This window comes from Narcine bancroftii, chromosome 12 (assembly GCF_036971445.1).
Source record: "Narcine bancroftii isolate sNarBan1 chromosome 12, sNarBan1.hap1, whole genome shotgun sequence".
Lineage (NCBI taxonomy): Eukaryota > Metazoa > Chordata > Chondrichthyes > Torpediniformes > Narcinidae > Narcine > Narcine bancroftii.
Genome location: NC_091480.1, coordinates 66,057,098 through 66,072,146, shown reverse-complemented (window position 1 = coordinate 66,072,146; position 15,049 = coordinate 66,057,098). Strand labels below are relative to the sequence as shown.

The following is a 15,049-nucleotide window of genomic DNA, read 5'->3' as shown; positions in this document are numbered from 1 at the left end:
ACCTTCTCCACTCTCAGGTATAGCACGAACTTTTGGTATCGTCGGCATTGAAGACGTTCACACTTTAACCTCAAAATATTTTCAAGATTTAAATAAGCAAGTTCAGGGATTTCTTTGGAAAGTGAGGATGGTAAGAAAGTCGTTGTAAAATTAACATGGAAATATGATCAAGGAGGAAGACAACGTCCCAATTTTAAGAATTGGTACAAAGCAGCACAATTAAGCTTGTTAGTTTTTATGTCCGTTAACATTAGTCCATCATGGGTGGATATCGAATTAATAAGATAGGAGACGAGTTTATTTATAAATGTCTTTCTAAATCTAGTGTAATAGACAGGGAAGGCCCAATATTAAAACATTGGTTGAATATTTGGAATTAAATAAACTTGGAAACTGGTGGAAATATTCTTTCATTGAAAACGCCATTAATTAATCCCTTGTTGATTTTTACAAAAGAGATTCCTTTTTCAAATAGATGGTATTAGAAGGGAAATGAGGAGGGGGTGTTAAGGTCAATTAATGATTGAATATGATGTACCTTAAAATACATTAATTAGTTATTTTCAATCGAAGGGTTTTCTAAAGAGAGAAACTAGGATCGGAAACTATTCAAAAGATCTTTCAAATTTGGAACAAATTATGGTTGATGGAATGATTTTAAAATTTATTTCAATTGCATATATTTTGTTACAAGAACTGACACCTAAATTAGGATTGCTTAAATCAAAAGAAAGATGGGAACGAGGTTTGGACATGATTATGGATCTACAAAACCGGCAAAATTTGTGTCAAGAGGTTCTGACAAATCCTATTAATGGAAGAGATAGATGATTTCATTATAATGTTTTACATCAACTGCATATTTACTCCTCAGAAATTGAGTCGATGGAGATTGGATTTATCGGATCAATGTTTTAGATGTGGAACGGATATTGGTACCTTTCTTCATTCCACGTGGTCTTGTTCAAAGGTCAACCCTTTGGGGGTTTGCCACGGATCACAGGAGTGAACTTTCCTTTAAATCGTGAATTATTTTTGTTGGGACATTTTGAAAGTGTCACTCCTACATTATCGCTGTCAGATTTGCAATTAAAATTTGTTAAGTTGATTTTAGTAAAAGCGAGGAAATGTGTTACCGTGACATGGAAATCCGATGTTTCATTAACATTAGATAGACGGCATGCTGAAATACAAAGCTGTATTCCATGAGAAAAAATTGCTTCTAATTTAAGGAATAACTTTTCTTGTTTTAAAAAATTTGGGGTCCCTATGCTAAAATAATGAAATTAAAAGTATGATTTTATTAATTTATTTTTCCTGATCAGTGAAGTTTTCTCTGAAAGTGTAATTTTATGGTGTTTTTGAGGTCTCTGATTGTCAACTGATACAATCCGAATTAAATATTTGTAATCATTTTATAATGAAATGGCATATATTTCAGTTTAGGGATTAGATTAGTTCAGGTGAATGGATTAGTAGGTGTACGGTTTTTATTTGTAGTAGTTAGTCTTTTTTATTTTATATTTTAGTTTTTTATATAGTTTCAGCATATATTTGTTAAGATACTATTATGTAACTATGGTATTATATTAACTTCTTGACATTATATATGTTGAATAAATAAAATATTCAAAGAAAAGAAGGCATTCAAATTGATAAGAGACAAGAGTGGGGCCAGTGCTGAATCCTGCAGCGCACCATTAGACACAGGCCTCTAATCTGAGTCATTACACCCCACTGCCACACTCTTACCATTAAGTCAACGTACATCAAGAAAAAGGAGATGATTGTGGCCTTCGGGAGGACCAGGAACGATCAGCCTCCACTGCATGTTAATAGCTTGAGAGTGGCGAGAGTGGAGAGCACCAAGTTTTTTGGAGCTCACATGACTCATGACCTATCGTGGGTACTCAATATCTCCTCACTTGTCAGGAAGGTGCGACAGCGACCGCACTCCTTTAGAAGGCTTAAACGGGAAAGACTATCACCCACCATCATGTCAACTTCCTGCAGAAGCTCTATGGAGTATGTCCAGGCCGGCTGTATCACAGGGCCGGACAGTTCCTACGTGGCGACAGGGCAGAGGTAAATCCACTGGACCATAAAAGCAGCAGCGAGGATTACTGGGAGCACACTCCCATTAATGTGATTTACTGAGATGGGTATTTAAAGCGGCCTCTCAAAATCAAGGAAGACCCCACCACAATGCACCTCACATCTTCCAGCTGCTCCCATCAGGAAAAACTATCAGAACCATCAATTAAAACCAGAGTCAGCTCCCTCAACAGATCGTTCAAATCCTGGACAGTGACCTCACAAAGCACAAACTTCCCCAATGACCCCACACTAACCTCTGACCTCAAGCCCATTTGACCTTCACCAATGAGTCCAACCATACCACTATCCCGACTGTGATTGCAATGCCCGCTAATCACAGAATGGCCTGTCTACCTCACGGACAGCCCTGCTCAGCCCATCACATGAGTGCAGTCACCTTGGTGTTTGTGTGTATCCAGTGGTGTACACATAGTGAGAGGTGATTTGCAGGGGCGTCGAGTCTCCTGGCTGGGAAAGGGGCTCTGAGAAGGTGGATTGAACACACGGACTGGAAAAACTAATGTGCGTGTGTGTGTGTGTGTGTGTGTGTGTGTGGGCGTCTGTGAATGCGTGTGTGTGTGCGCGCATGTGTGTGGTCAGAAGGAATGATCCGTGGTCAGGTGGAGGGACCCTTGGTCAGACAGGGGGCAATTCACCTGGCCAAGTAAGGGACCCCAAGAATGCGGTAGGTTTTCAGCCCCCGGACAGCGTAATCTGCAAAGGGTGGCATGAAGAGTAGATATGGTCATGTCCTCTTTACACACACACGCACACGCGCGCGAACGCACTCACACACAAACAGACAAACACCCACACATACACACGCAAGCCCACACACACACACACACACACACACACACACACACACACACACACACACACACACACACACAATGACACACACAACAGTATGTGCGCTGTAGCACTGAGTGTCAGTTGGACGCGTGGCTGATGAATATGCCGAGAGAGCCAACAACTCGAATGCTACTGAAGGAAACCACGGACACTGATCCCTGCCGGCACTGAAAACAGTCACTCTGCGGCGAACTGTCCTGCTCCGTTGGTTTTGATAGTCCTGTGTTGGGAAGGGAATGAATCCCAACCACTTTTGCCCCACACCAGTAACCGCGCACATCCAGCTTCCCAATGGGGTGGTGGGCTGTGGGCAGGTCTTTGCCTGGGCACCATGTGGCCAATACAAAGGCCCGACTCTCAGGGGGAGTCCCCGAACTGTGAGCAGGTCTTGGGACTGTTTGTGCAGACGGTGCACCCGGCACTGGGCCCGGGTAACTGAAAGCAAGTGAAGCATTTCATATGGGTTTTCAATGACGTGTTCTTGTGATCGTGTATATTGAATTCTACGTTTTAATTTTGAACACTTCACTGTTCTGGATTTTCTAAATCTCCGTGCATCGACCAGTCAGCAGAAGCTGTTCAGCCCATGATGTGTGTGGGAATCATCGGGCCAATTTTCCAATCATCTCACCTGCCTGCATGTGGGTCTTGTTCTGTCCATTGTTGGAATATAGGGGTTAATTAATCATAGAAAATATGTAGAATATATGCTTATGTACTATTCAGTTTGTATACATGAATCCAGTACTATGTCTTTTCTTTTGGCTTGGCTTCGCGGACGAAGATTTATGGAGGGGGTAAAAAGTCCACGTCAGCCTGACAAGTCCGATGCGGGACAGGCAGACACGATTGCAGCGGTTGCAGGGGAACATTGGTTGGTTGGGGTTGGGTGTTGGGTTTTTCCTCCTTTGCCTTTTGTCAGTGAGGTGGGCTCTGCGGTCTTCTTCAAAGGAGGTTGCTGCCCGCCAAACTGTGAGGCGCCAAGATGCACGGTTTGAGGCGTTATCAGCCCACTGGCGGTGGTCAATGTGGCAGGCACCAAGAGATTTCTTTAGGCAGTCCTTGTACCTTTTCTTTGGTGCACCTCTGTCACGGTGGCCAGTGGAGAGCTCGCCATATAACACGATCTTGGGAAGGCGATGGTCCTCCATTCTGGAGACGTGACCCATCCAGCGCAGCTGGATCTTCAGCAGCGTGGACTCGATGCTGTCGACCTCTGCCATCTCGAGTACTTCGACTATGTAACAATTTAATATTTACCTCATGGTGAAGGGAAAGAGTAATGTAAGTAAGGGGCAACCACAGTATGTAGCAAAGTTGGCTGATTACAGTAGGTTTAGAATTGCCTGCTCCCAAAATACAAAAGAGAGGATATGTATGAAACAATTTAGTAGGAAGGTTAAGGCAAAAGGAGGTGTTGATTAGCACAGGAGCCAATGGCCAGACAAGAACAAAGAGAATCCTGACAGAAACTGTCAGAAACAAAGAGAATGGAATAACTCAGTAAGAAGGCAGAAGGAGGTGTTGAGTAGAACAGAAGAACATGGCCAAATGAGAACAAAGAAATAATTAGAAATATCTGGGGTATGAATTGATTTCTGATCAAAATAACAGGATATTCTGACCTTGAGGACTAAGATGGGAGTTCTATATCCCAGATATCTGCAGAGCAGGAAATTACTTGTGATAAATCTTATGCAAGAAATCTAGCAAAGAAAGCCAACTTTTGTTCTGTATGATAATGAGATCTAGCAAAGGAAGCCAACTTTTGTTCTGTATGATAATGAGATCTAGCAAAGGAAGCCAACTTTTGTTCTGTATGATAAGGTTGAGCTATATAAACTGTAGAGACTGGACAGTAGAGGTCAGTCTTGGGGAATAGCTCACTGTGCAGGTGACCTATGAACTAACGACAGAACCAGAGCTCTGTTAAGCTTTATTCTTGTGCTGTGTAATAAACTGATTGTTGAACCGAATACCTTCTCCTATCACTTCATTCAACGAGCACGCTGGACTCAGACGACATATAGACTACATTGAGGGTAGGGTAAAGCCAGAGTCCGACACCATCTCATCCTATTCCTGAACCTGCCTCGCTTCTATTTCAAATGCTGCAGCTACCTGCTTCCACTGCCTCCCGGAGCAAAGCTCTTCAGTGTGTTGTGTGGAGAACATGCCTCGCACATCTCTTTTAACCTTTCCCTGTCTCACCTGACAGCTGCGTTCTCTAATATTGGACCTTGCCACGGTGGGGGTGGGGAGGCTTTGACCATCTCGCCTATCTATGACCGTTATGATTTGATATGGTGCTCTCAGGACGCCCCTCAGCCTCGAACATTCAAATGAAAACAATCCAAATGTGTCCAACCCGTTGGAGATCATACTCTCGAAGGCAGGCAACTCCCGGCTGAAAATGTCCTGCACCCTCTCAAAAATGTCCTTGGACGGCAGTGACCAGAACTTCACAGCATTCTCCAAATGTGGCCTCAGCATATTGCTACACAGCTACAGCGTGACCTCCCAAATTTTAGACCCAGTGAACAATAAGGGCAAGCATGCCTTACCACTTCTTTACCCGCCATTTCAGGGAGCAATGGGAGAATTTGCAGTCATTCTGGTAAATTAGAGATTGCAGAACGCATTGGATTCGTCCCCGTGCCATTTCCTGCAAGGCCCTCATAGCCCGGAGATGAAGAGTCCTTTCCTCATTCAATTTGGACTGGTTCTGTGTGCAGGACCCACTGGAATTGTTCTGGCCCGGTGCCTATCTCACTGCACCACTGACGAGTTGCACAGAATTTATGATAATTGAGCTGCATTGTGAACAGTGTCAATGTATGTACTTTCAGATAATAAACTAGCCTATCTCAGGTGAGGGAGCCCTTCTGTTGCAGCTCGGCTTGGTCGGGTGTGATTTTGATTCGAGACGTCTATCTGTTCTATTTTTCAGCCTCTTTCCTTGAGAGCAACTAGTGGAATGATTCACTGTTCTTCAACTCGACACGAAGATGTGAACCTTGATCTTTTCGATCATTTAATCATGTGCTTGAGCAAAGTAAAATCCAGAGTTGCAGATTGAAATATTCCAGTTTATTCAAAATTGATGGACAAGGTAAATTCCCGATACAGAAAGAGAGAGAACCAGAGAGCAGATACAGCATGTAAAACATGGGGTCATTTTCTGTTTTACAATGACCAACAATTAAAGATGACTTCCCCAATTTGCTCACAACCCCAAGCTGCAGACTAATGTAATATCATTTCTACCCTCATTAAGATCGAAGTTAATGTCATGTTGCACAACGGCGTGCATTGAGCAGAATTCCAAGGTCATGCAGAAAGGGAATGTGACCAAGTGAACCCACTTCACGAAAAACACCACAAGGAAGAATTGCTGCGCCTTGCAAGAAAGCCACGAGCGACAGAGCGGACAGGAGGTTCTCCCTTGTGATTTAAAATGTGCTCTGCACTTGGCTTTTGGATTGCAGCACCGATTTCGTAATTAATGGTGTTCCGAGTTGTATGGAAGAGCTTTCCATCTCACCGGCCCCTTGGAGAAATCCAGACAGTTTGCTACTCAATTGATTAAATTGCCCATAATCAGCTGCAGTGGGGGAGAGAAGGGGGAGAAAGGCCATTGAAATGAGGACGCTGCAATTTCGGAAAGAACTGCAACAACCAAGGCAGACACTTTGCTACTACAATGCACCCCAAAGGACTCGATCGAACACAAGCTTCACTCTAAGCTACATCGGCACACATCAAAACATGGGGGTGGGGGGTGGGAGGGGAGGGGGGCGGGGAGAAACGGCGTTTGAAAAGAGGGAAAGAGAACCCGAGACGAAGTAAGATTTGGAAAGGTGATCACTGAAATGTCAGCATTTGGGAGCTCGAGGTGCATCCGTCAGTCACGGCACCGAGATAACAGGACAGTAGAGTGCAGAGATAAGTAAGGACAGTCACAGGGCTCTGGAGAGAGTTGGACACTGAGATCGGAAAGATGCAACATTACCAAGTTCGGAACAAATATACATCAGGGAACAAAGCGGGTGGTGGGAGTTGGAATAAGTTACAAGGAGGACAAGAGATCTTTGATGGAGATGGTTGTACCAACAAGAATTGGAACAGGGCTCCAAGAGAGGAGCACAACAGTTCAATGTGGAAGAGGGAAAAGCACAAATGAATAGGTCAGCCTGACTTAGGGACTGAGTTAGATTATAGGAAGGAGGTGACGATGGAGGTGGATGGCCTTGCTACTATGTCTCTGATGAATGCCTTGGCTTGATGTCAGAACAGGAAGAGCAGACATTAGAGGGAATGAACGGCTGACCAAATGGTAGTCAGGCATCAAAAGGGGCGAGGGCATCCCGTCCCAATGAGAGAAGGCAGAAGAAACACTGGAGAATGAAGGTGAATGCAACGGTGTATATTGTTGCAGAGACACGGGTAGGGTAAGGATGAGGAGGGATTGCTGCCCATGAGACAGACACATGGAGTCTCGTTAAAGCAACAGGCTGGGAGCCAGGGTGCCATCCGACGACTGATCGCAGAAGAAGGCCGCGATGTGGAGTCTCAGTTAGGGGTGAGATGTCAACTGTGAGCTTTCTGAGGAAAGGATGGTGGATGTGAAGGGAAAAGCGAGGAGTTCAGTTCACACCATCTCTTGGCCAGGAGACCATGAAGGCCAGTGAGGTAACACTCATGAACAAGTATCATTAAAGCAATGCATATAGCTGTGTTCTCTGGGTAAAATCTTGACACGTCTGCCTACCTTGCTGTTGCACTGATTGGATGCTGAGTGTTCTTATCCCTTCGGCCATCCTGTTGAGAAGAAATATTCGTGTTACCACAGGCCTTTCGAGGACGTTTCGAGGCATATTTTGCTCAGGTTTACAAATTGCTTCCGTCTCGAAGGAACACTGACTTGGTTGGGTGAAACCCCGTGGGGATTTCTAGCCTGCAGACCCTTGCCCGAGCTGCTCATTCTTCACGCCTGAGTGCTGATAGTAAAAAGCAGTCATCTTTCTGAGCATGGCAGGGATCTCCACAACCTCAAATGGGGCACACCGCGGAGCACATGGGTACAAGGTACGTGGCTGCTGCACCCACGCTCCTTTGGAACAAGAAAACAGAATTGGTGTAGAGGTGTCACACATGGAAGGTGGAACTACCCAATGTCCTACCTTGCTTCCTCTCCCTCTAGGAGCTTCCTGTAGGCAAGAATCTCCATATCCAGACCCAGCTTGACTTGCATCAGATTCTCGAGTTCCTGGACTTGCTTGGTCATCTCTTGCTTGGCTTTCTGGATGGCGTCTTGCAGTTCTTGAATTCTGCTTTTACTGCCTTTGAGAGACATTTCCCCACGTTCTTCCGCTTCTCTGATATCAGCCTCCAGTTTCAAACGCTAAGTGGCACAAAGGTTAACATGATGACTTGTACGTGGAGCGCTGCCTCACCTGCCACATGCCACCCAAACCCCCTCCTTGAGAAGGACCATGCTGAGCGTGCTGTGTTGTAGATTGGCTGAGAATGGATCAGGATCCTAAGCCTTTCCCCGGAAGGAGTGAGAGGGTCCTGGAATGGCAGAATTCGACCCAATTGATCGGATATTTCAGTCGTCTCTTGGCCGTTTGCTTTGGGCTGGGAGGAGAAGCGGGTATTTTGCCAAACTGCGGGTGTTGATACCCAGATCCTGCATGCTTTCACTCCGAGGCTTACCTGGGCTTTAAGATTTTCGATGTCCATGCTGATTCTCCGGATGGATTGATTCAGATCATTACATTCTGTTTTTATTGCCCGCATGTCTGCTTCCAAACCTCCACCTGACATGCTCAGCTCTTGCATCTGCAAGGACACATTGAGAACTGGTCAGCAAAAGGTTTCCCCCTCCAACACAGAGGTCAGAGCTGCCAGTGCAGGTGGGACCTGGCGACTTGGATGCGAATGCTTACCTTCATCATTTTCCATTGTTCAGCCTCCTTGCGGTTAGCATCTGCCAATATTTTATATTGATTCTTGATCTGTTCAATGATCCCACTCATATCCAGTTTACGAGAAGTGTCCACTTGCACGCAGACAGAAGTGTTCTGGATCTGTGCCTGTAGCTCGCGGATTTCCTAAAGGTGGGTGGTGTGATGGAATATTTGGAGATGTTTTGGGGAGATAAATTGGTAGAATTAGAGTAGGTTACATACATACACACATTTTAAAACAGATCTTATTTGAAATTCTGAAGCATTCATATTCAGTGGCTTTACAGAAACTATGCAGAATGCAATGCACATTGCACAATTAGGTGCTAATTGAAATGATGTTGGACATTTTTGCAAGCCTTCTGACCTCTCTGCAAAGGGCTCACTCAAAGGTCATTGAGACGTTTGTTTACCTAAAACAACAGATGGGAGCAGAAGATGAACTCCTATTGTTTGCTGGAGAAGGAGGAGGGGTTTTTGCAAGTGAGAGAGAGAGAGAGAGAGAGAGAATGACATGTGGCTGGCTGTTCTGAATCTCAGAGAGAGGGAGAAACTGAACAATGTCAGCCAGGAGAAGGTTGTTCAAACTGAAACAGAAGCTCCAGTGTGGCGGATGGCTGGAAGTGCTATCTGTCTGATGTTTCTTTTGGAATAGGAAGAACAGAAAGGAACTCTGTGCTGGCCAGAAAGAAAGAGGTTATCATCTAGAGAACCCACATGGGGCAAGTTTCATCAAAAAGACATTGAGGTGAATAATGGTGGTACCTGAATTGTGCAAATCCTGGAACAGCACATGTCTCTCTGCAAACCTCCAAGAACCTTCCTGGGTGGTAAACATTTACCTTTCCAAAGAACATTTCTTAAATTTACGCACACATTACGTACACGTGCGCTCAGAATGAAAAGGGGCTTAAGTCGGGGCGTTAAGTTAATAGTGATACGTTAAAGTTTGATCCTGTTTCCATGTTTAAAGAGAATTTAAAACAACTTTTGTTGAAGTAACTACTTGTCGTGGTGAATATCTTTTGCTGCTGGGCTTTGGGCTCCTCTGGACTCATAACAGGCGGAAGGAAAAGAACTGAAAGGAGATTGAAGGGATCGGCAAGGGACCAATTGCCGGACCATGTCGCCTGTTTACCTCGTCAAAGATACTCTTGAGGAATTCGAGTTCATCGGTCAAGGCTTCCAGCCTCGCCTCCAGTTCCACCTTGTTCATGTAGGATTCATCGACATCCTGAAGAGGAAAGGGACACACGGCTGTGAAAGGTCGTTGCTTACTTCAACCACGGTGTCCACAGATGTTCGTGACCCACGCCTTTGAAAAGCTCGCTCGGAAATGCGCTTGACATATTGGACAGACAGCTCGCCAGTCATACTCACCTTCTTGACGATGACAAACTCGTTCTCCATTTCAGTCCGCTTGTTAATTTCATCCTCGTACCTGAAAGGAATCTAGACTTTAGGGAAAATCTCTTCCAAAGAAGGCATTGAGTCCCGTTGCTGCGAGGGGACCCTGCTGCTTTGTGCTGACGCCTCGCACGCTGCCCGGTTCATTGGGAGTGCTCTTCCCTCCCTGCTCCGTGGGAAGTATCGGCCCTGCCGCGCCCCAGACCAGCGCGCCCTCCTTGCCCTGAATCTCCCGGTCCATCTCGCTGGCTTTCAGAGTTCTGGGAGGCTCCTCGCGTTCCAGAGCTCGGCTTCGCCTGCGCCTCTCCTCTTGGCGCACTTGCCGGTCCCATAGAGAAGCCCCAGACGCCCACTCGCTGCTGTTGCTCCGCCGCACCAGAACCAAGTGTCCGAGTGGGAGAGAGCGGGGTGCCTCATGCATTGAACCTTGCCGCAATCTGCCGGCTTCTGCTCCATGTCTCTGACCCCGTGAGCGCGTCCGGGACGAGAACAGATGAAATGGGGAATGCCTCACACGCACTTACTTGCCCTTAAAGTCCTCAACCAGCGCCTGCATTTGCACAAGGTCCGACTCGAACTTCGCTTTCTCCTGCCCCAGAGCTTCCAGTTGCCTCTTGAGGTTGGCGATGTACATTTGGAACATGTTCTCGATGTTCGATGTGGAAGTTCCCTGCTTTTGCAGGAGATCCAGTTTGGTCTTCAGTTCAGTATTTTTCAGTTCCAGCGCGCAAACCTGCGGATGGGAAGCGAGCCCACGGTTAGATTGACAGGGAGCCGGCAAGGAAAGGAGGCGCCATTTGGCCAGACACACGCAACCCCGGCTTCCCAACATGCGCGACGGGGGAGAGCTGGTGCACTGACCTGCTCAATGAAAGAGGCAAACCGGTCGTTGAGCCCAGTGATCTGCTGCGTCTCCTGGAGACGAATGGCTTGCTGACTGAGGTCATTTTTGGGTAAGGGGCTGTGCAGATCCACAGCCGTCTTCATGCCAACACCGAGCCCTATGCCAACACCGAGCCCCATACCAACACCGAGCCCCATGCCGGAGGGGCGGGACAACCTCGAGCTTCTCGAACTGGACAGGATGAGACTTTGAGCCCGCCCGGCACCCTGGTATCCTCCAGACGATCTGAATCCTCCACCTATGGAAGACATGCGGCTCCCGCCCCATTGTCCCAATCCGGAGCTTCGTTGTCCTCCTGATCTGCTGGAGGAGCTTCTTGTTATCTTGATCCCTGTTAAGGACATGGTGAAAGATGATGTGGGCTCTGTGGCGGCGAAGCTGCTCCGGCGATCGCAAGTCCCCGGTGCAGCCGAGAGAGGCTGGAGCTGCTTTTATGAGCTGTACAGAGGGCTTGGTCGGCTTATCAGGTGACAAGGATGGGGTTGGAGCAATGGAGAGAGGGAGGAGGAGTCGGCCGCCACCTTCTGCCGTGAGTTCCAACCTGTTCCCCTGCGCTGCTCACCGCCCTTGGCGCTGCGGGCAACGCTGGCGTCAGCAGAAATGTGTGGGCTCCAGAAAAGCAGGCTCCTGACTGCCCAGAGCTGCACGGCCGTGTCGGGCTGGAGGCGACGAAGAGACGGGTTAAGGGGCCATTCTTCTCAGCCTATCCAGCCCCGCGGTTGGGTTACAGATGTCCCCAGCACACTCCAATCTCCTCCCATTGACCTGCCTTTAGCCATGTGCCTTCAAACCTTTCGTCCATGGACGTTCGTGCACCTTACAATTTTCCTGTCTCTGGCCGCTCCTTCTATTTCCCCACCACCCTTTGTATGACAACTGTGCCCCACAGGTCCCCTTTAAATCTTTCAAGATTCTAGCTTCAACTGATCATGCTGGTGGTAAAAGAGTGTCCTATTACATGAAATGTCCTTTTGCTTGCTGCAAGGCAGACAGATTCGCCACCGGCAGTAATTGCCAAAGCGCCTCTGATAGATCTTACAGTCAGACTTACAGTTATAGGGAGAGAATCACCCCCACCCCACCCCCCATCCCCTTAGATTCGCTTCCGGCGCTTCCCCTGCCCCCGCAGCCACACAGAATCCAGTCCAAGCCATTGGCACTTCGAGCTCCAGATCTCCGACATGGTCAGGGACCCTTCAGCGCCATCGGCACCTCTTTGAATCGCCGTTCCCTTCCGCGGGTTCCTCGCCTCGGTCGCCAGCAGCCCGCCGCATGACCTGGTCCCTCGGCCGCAGAGTCCCCTCAGCTCGTCTCCTCCACTTGCCCCTCTCGTCAAGTCAAGTCAAGTCACCTTCATCAACGTTCAACACGTGTTCGCACAGTAAAGACGAAATAGCTTTTCTCCAGGACCAAGGAGCATATTTATATAAATATAAGTTAGAATAGAAGTTGAAATATTAGAATAGTAAGACTATACTGTAAAAGTTCCCTGCACTTCAAGGGGAAAGCCCCAGCCCACCCATCCTCTCATTATCATGCCAGCTCCAGTAACATTCTCATGAATGTTCTGCACCCATTTCCAATTCAATCTTTCCAATCGCTGGGTGGCCAGAATTGCACACCACACTCCAGCTCTGGTCTCCCCAACGTCCTGTGGAGTCGGAACATGACATCCCTGCACCTGGACTTACTTCCCTAACCAAAGAAGGCAAGCGTGGAAAACACCTTCTTCGCTACCCTGTCCTCTTGGGTCACTGCCTCCATGGAAATATCTGGCTGTGTCCCAAGCCTCCTTGTGCTGCAGCACGCCCCAGCGACCTTCCATTCACCATGTAATTCTTGCCCTGGATTAATTAATCCACCTCAATGCAACACCTCGCACTTTCCGAGTGAAATCCCATCTGCCGTTCCTTGCTCTGCTTGTCCAGTTCATCTGCATCCTGTTGTAATCCGGGATCACCTTCTCCACTCTCAGGTATAGCACGAACTTTTGGTATCGTCGGCATTGAAGACGTTCACACTTTAACCTCAAAATATTTTCAAGATTTAAATAAGCAAGTTCAGGGATTTCTTTGGAAAGTGAGGATGGTAAGAAAGTCGTTGTAAAATTAACATGGAAATATGATCAAGGAGGAAGACAACGTCCCAATTTTAAGAATTGGTACAAAGCAGCACAATTAAGCTTGTTAGTTTTTATGTCCGTTAACATTAGTCCATCATGGGTGGATATCGAATTAATAAGATAGGAGACGAGTTTATTTATAAATGTCTTTCTAAATCTAGTGTAATAGACAGGGAAGGCCCAATATTAAAACATTGGTTGAATATTTGGAATTAAATAAACTTGGAAACTGGTGGAAATATTCTTTCATTGAAAACGCCATTAATTAATCCCTTGTTGATTTTTACAAAAGAGATTCCTTTTTCAAATAGATGGTATTAGAAGGGAAATGAGGAGGGGGTGTTAAGGTCAATTAATGATTGAATATGATGTACCTTAAAATACATTAATTAGTTATTTTCAATCGAAGGGTTTTCTAAAGAGAGAAACTAGGATCGGAAACTATTCAAAAGATCTTTCAAATTTGGAACAAATTATGGTTGATGGAATGATTTTAAAATTTATTTCAATTGCATATATTTTGTTACAAGAACTGACACCTAAATTAGGATTGCTTAAATCAAAAGAAAGATGGGAACGAGGTTTGGACATGATTATGGATCTACAAAACCGGCAAAATTTGTGTCAAGAGGTTCTGACAAATCCTATTAATGGAAGAGATAGATGATTTCATTATAATGTTTTACATCAACTGCATATTTACTCCTCAGAAATTGAGTCGATGGAGATTGGATTTATCGGATCAATGTTTTAGATGTGGAACGGATATTGGTACCTTTCTTCATTCCACGTGGTCTTGTTCAAAGGTCAACCCTTTGGGGGTTTGCCACGGATCACAGGAGTGAACTTTCCTTTAAATCGTGAATTATTTTTGTTGGGACATTTTGAAAGTGTCACTCCTACATTATCGCTGTCAGATTTGCAATTAAAATTTGTTAAGTTGATTTTAGTAAAAGCGAGGAAATGTGTTACCGTGACATGGAAATCCGATGTTTCATTAACATTAGATAGACGGCATGCTGAAATACAAAGCTGTATTCCATGAGAAAAAATTGCTTCTAATTTAAGGAATAACTTTTCTTGTTTTAAAAAATTTGGGGTCCCTATGCTAAAATAATGAAATTAAAAGTATGATTTTATTAATTTATTTTTCCTGATCAGTGAAGTTTTCTCTGAAAGTGTAATTTTATGGTGTTTTTGAGGTCTCTGATTGTCAACTGATACAATCCGAATTAAATATTTGTAATCATTTTATAATGAAATGGCATATATTTCAGTTTAGGGATTAGATTAGTTCAGGTGAATGGATTAGTAGGTGTACGGTTTTTATTTGTAGTAGTTAGTCTTTTTTATTTTATATTTTAGTTTTTTATATAGTTTCAGCATATATTTGTTAAGATACTATTATGTAACTATGGTATTATATTAACTTCTTGACATTATATATGTTGAATAAATAAAATATTCAAAGAAAAGAAGGCATTCAAATTGATAAGAGACAAGAGTGGGGCCAGTGCTGAATCCTGCAGCGCACCATTAGACACAGGCCTCTAATCTGAGTCATTACACCCCACTGCCACACTCTTACCATTAAGTCAACGTACATCAAGACAAAGGAGATGATTGTGGCCTTCGGGAGGACCAGGAACGATCAGCCTCCACTGCATGTTAATAGCTTGAGAGTGGCGAGAG

The 15,049-nt window shown here is 45.5% G+C and overlaps 1 protein-coding gene across 1 annotated transcript; it reads right to left on the bottom strand.

Annotated features, from left to right (window-relative positions):
* Positions 1–6,020: 6,020 nt before the first annotated feature.
* LOC138747433 (keratin, type II cytoskeletal 8-like) lies at positions 6,021–11,652 on the bottom strand. Its single transcript, XM_069906646.1, has 9 exons — positions 11,193–11,652; positions 10,856–11,064; positions 10,305–10,365; positions 10,063–10,158; positions 8,904–9,068; positions 8,671–8,796; positions 8,136–8,356; positions 7,724–7,773; positions 6,021–6,556 (listed from the first exon to the last, which is right to left on the bottom strand). The coding sequence occupies exons 1-9, from the start codon at positions 11,577–11,579 to the stop codon at positions 6,405–6,407; spliced, it is 1,467 nt and encodes a 488-aa protein (XP_069762747.1). The 5' UTR covers positions 11,580–11,652; the 3' UTR covers positions 6,021–6,404.
* Between the last annotated feature and the right edge of the window lie 3,397 nt (positions 11,653–15,049).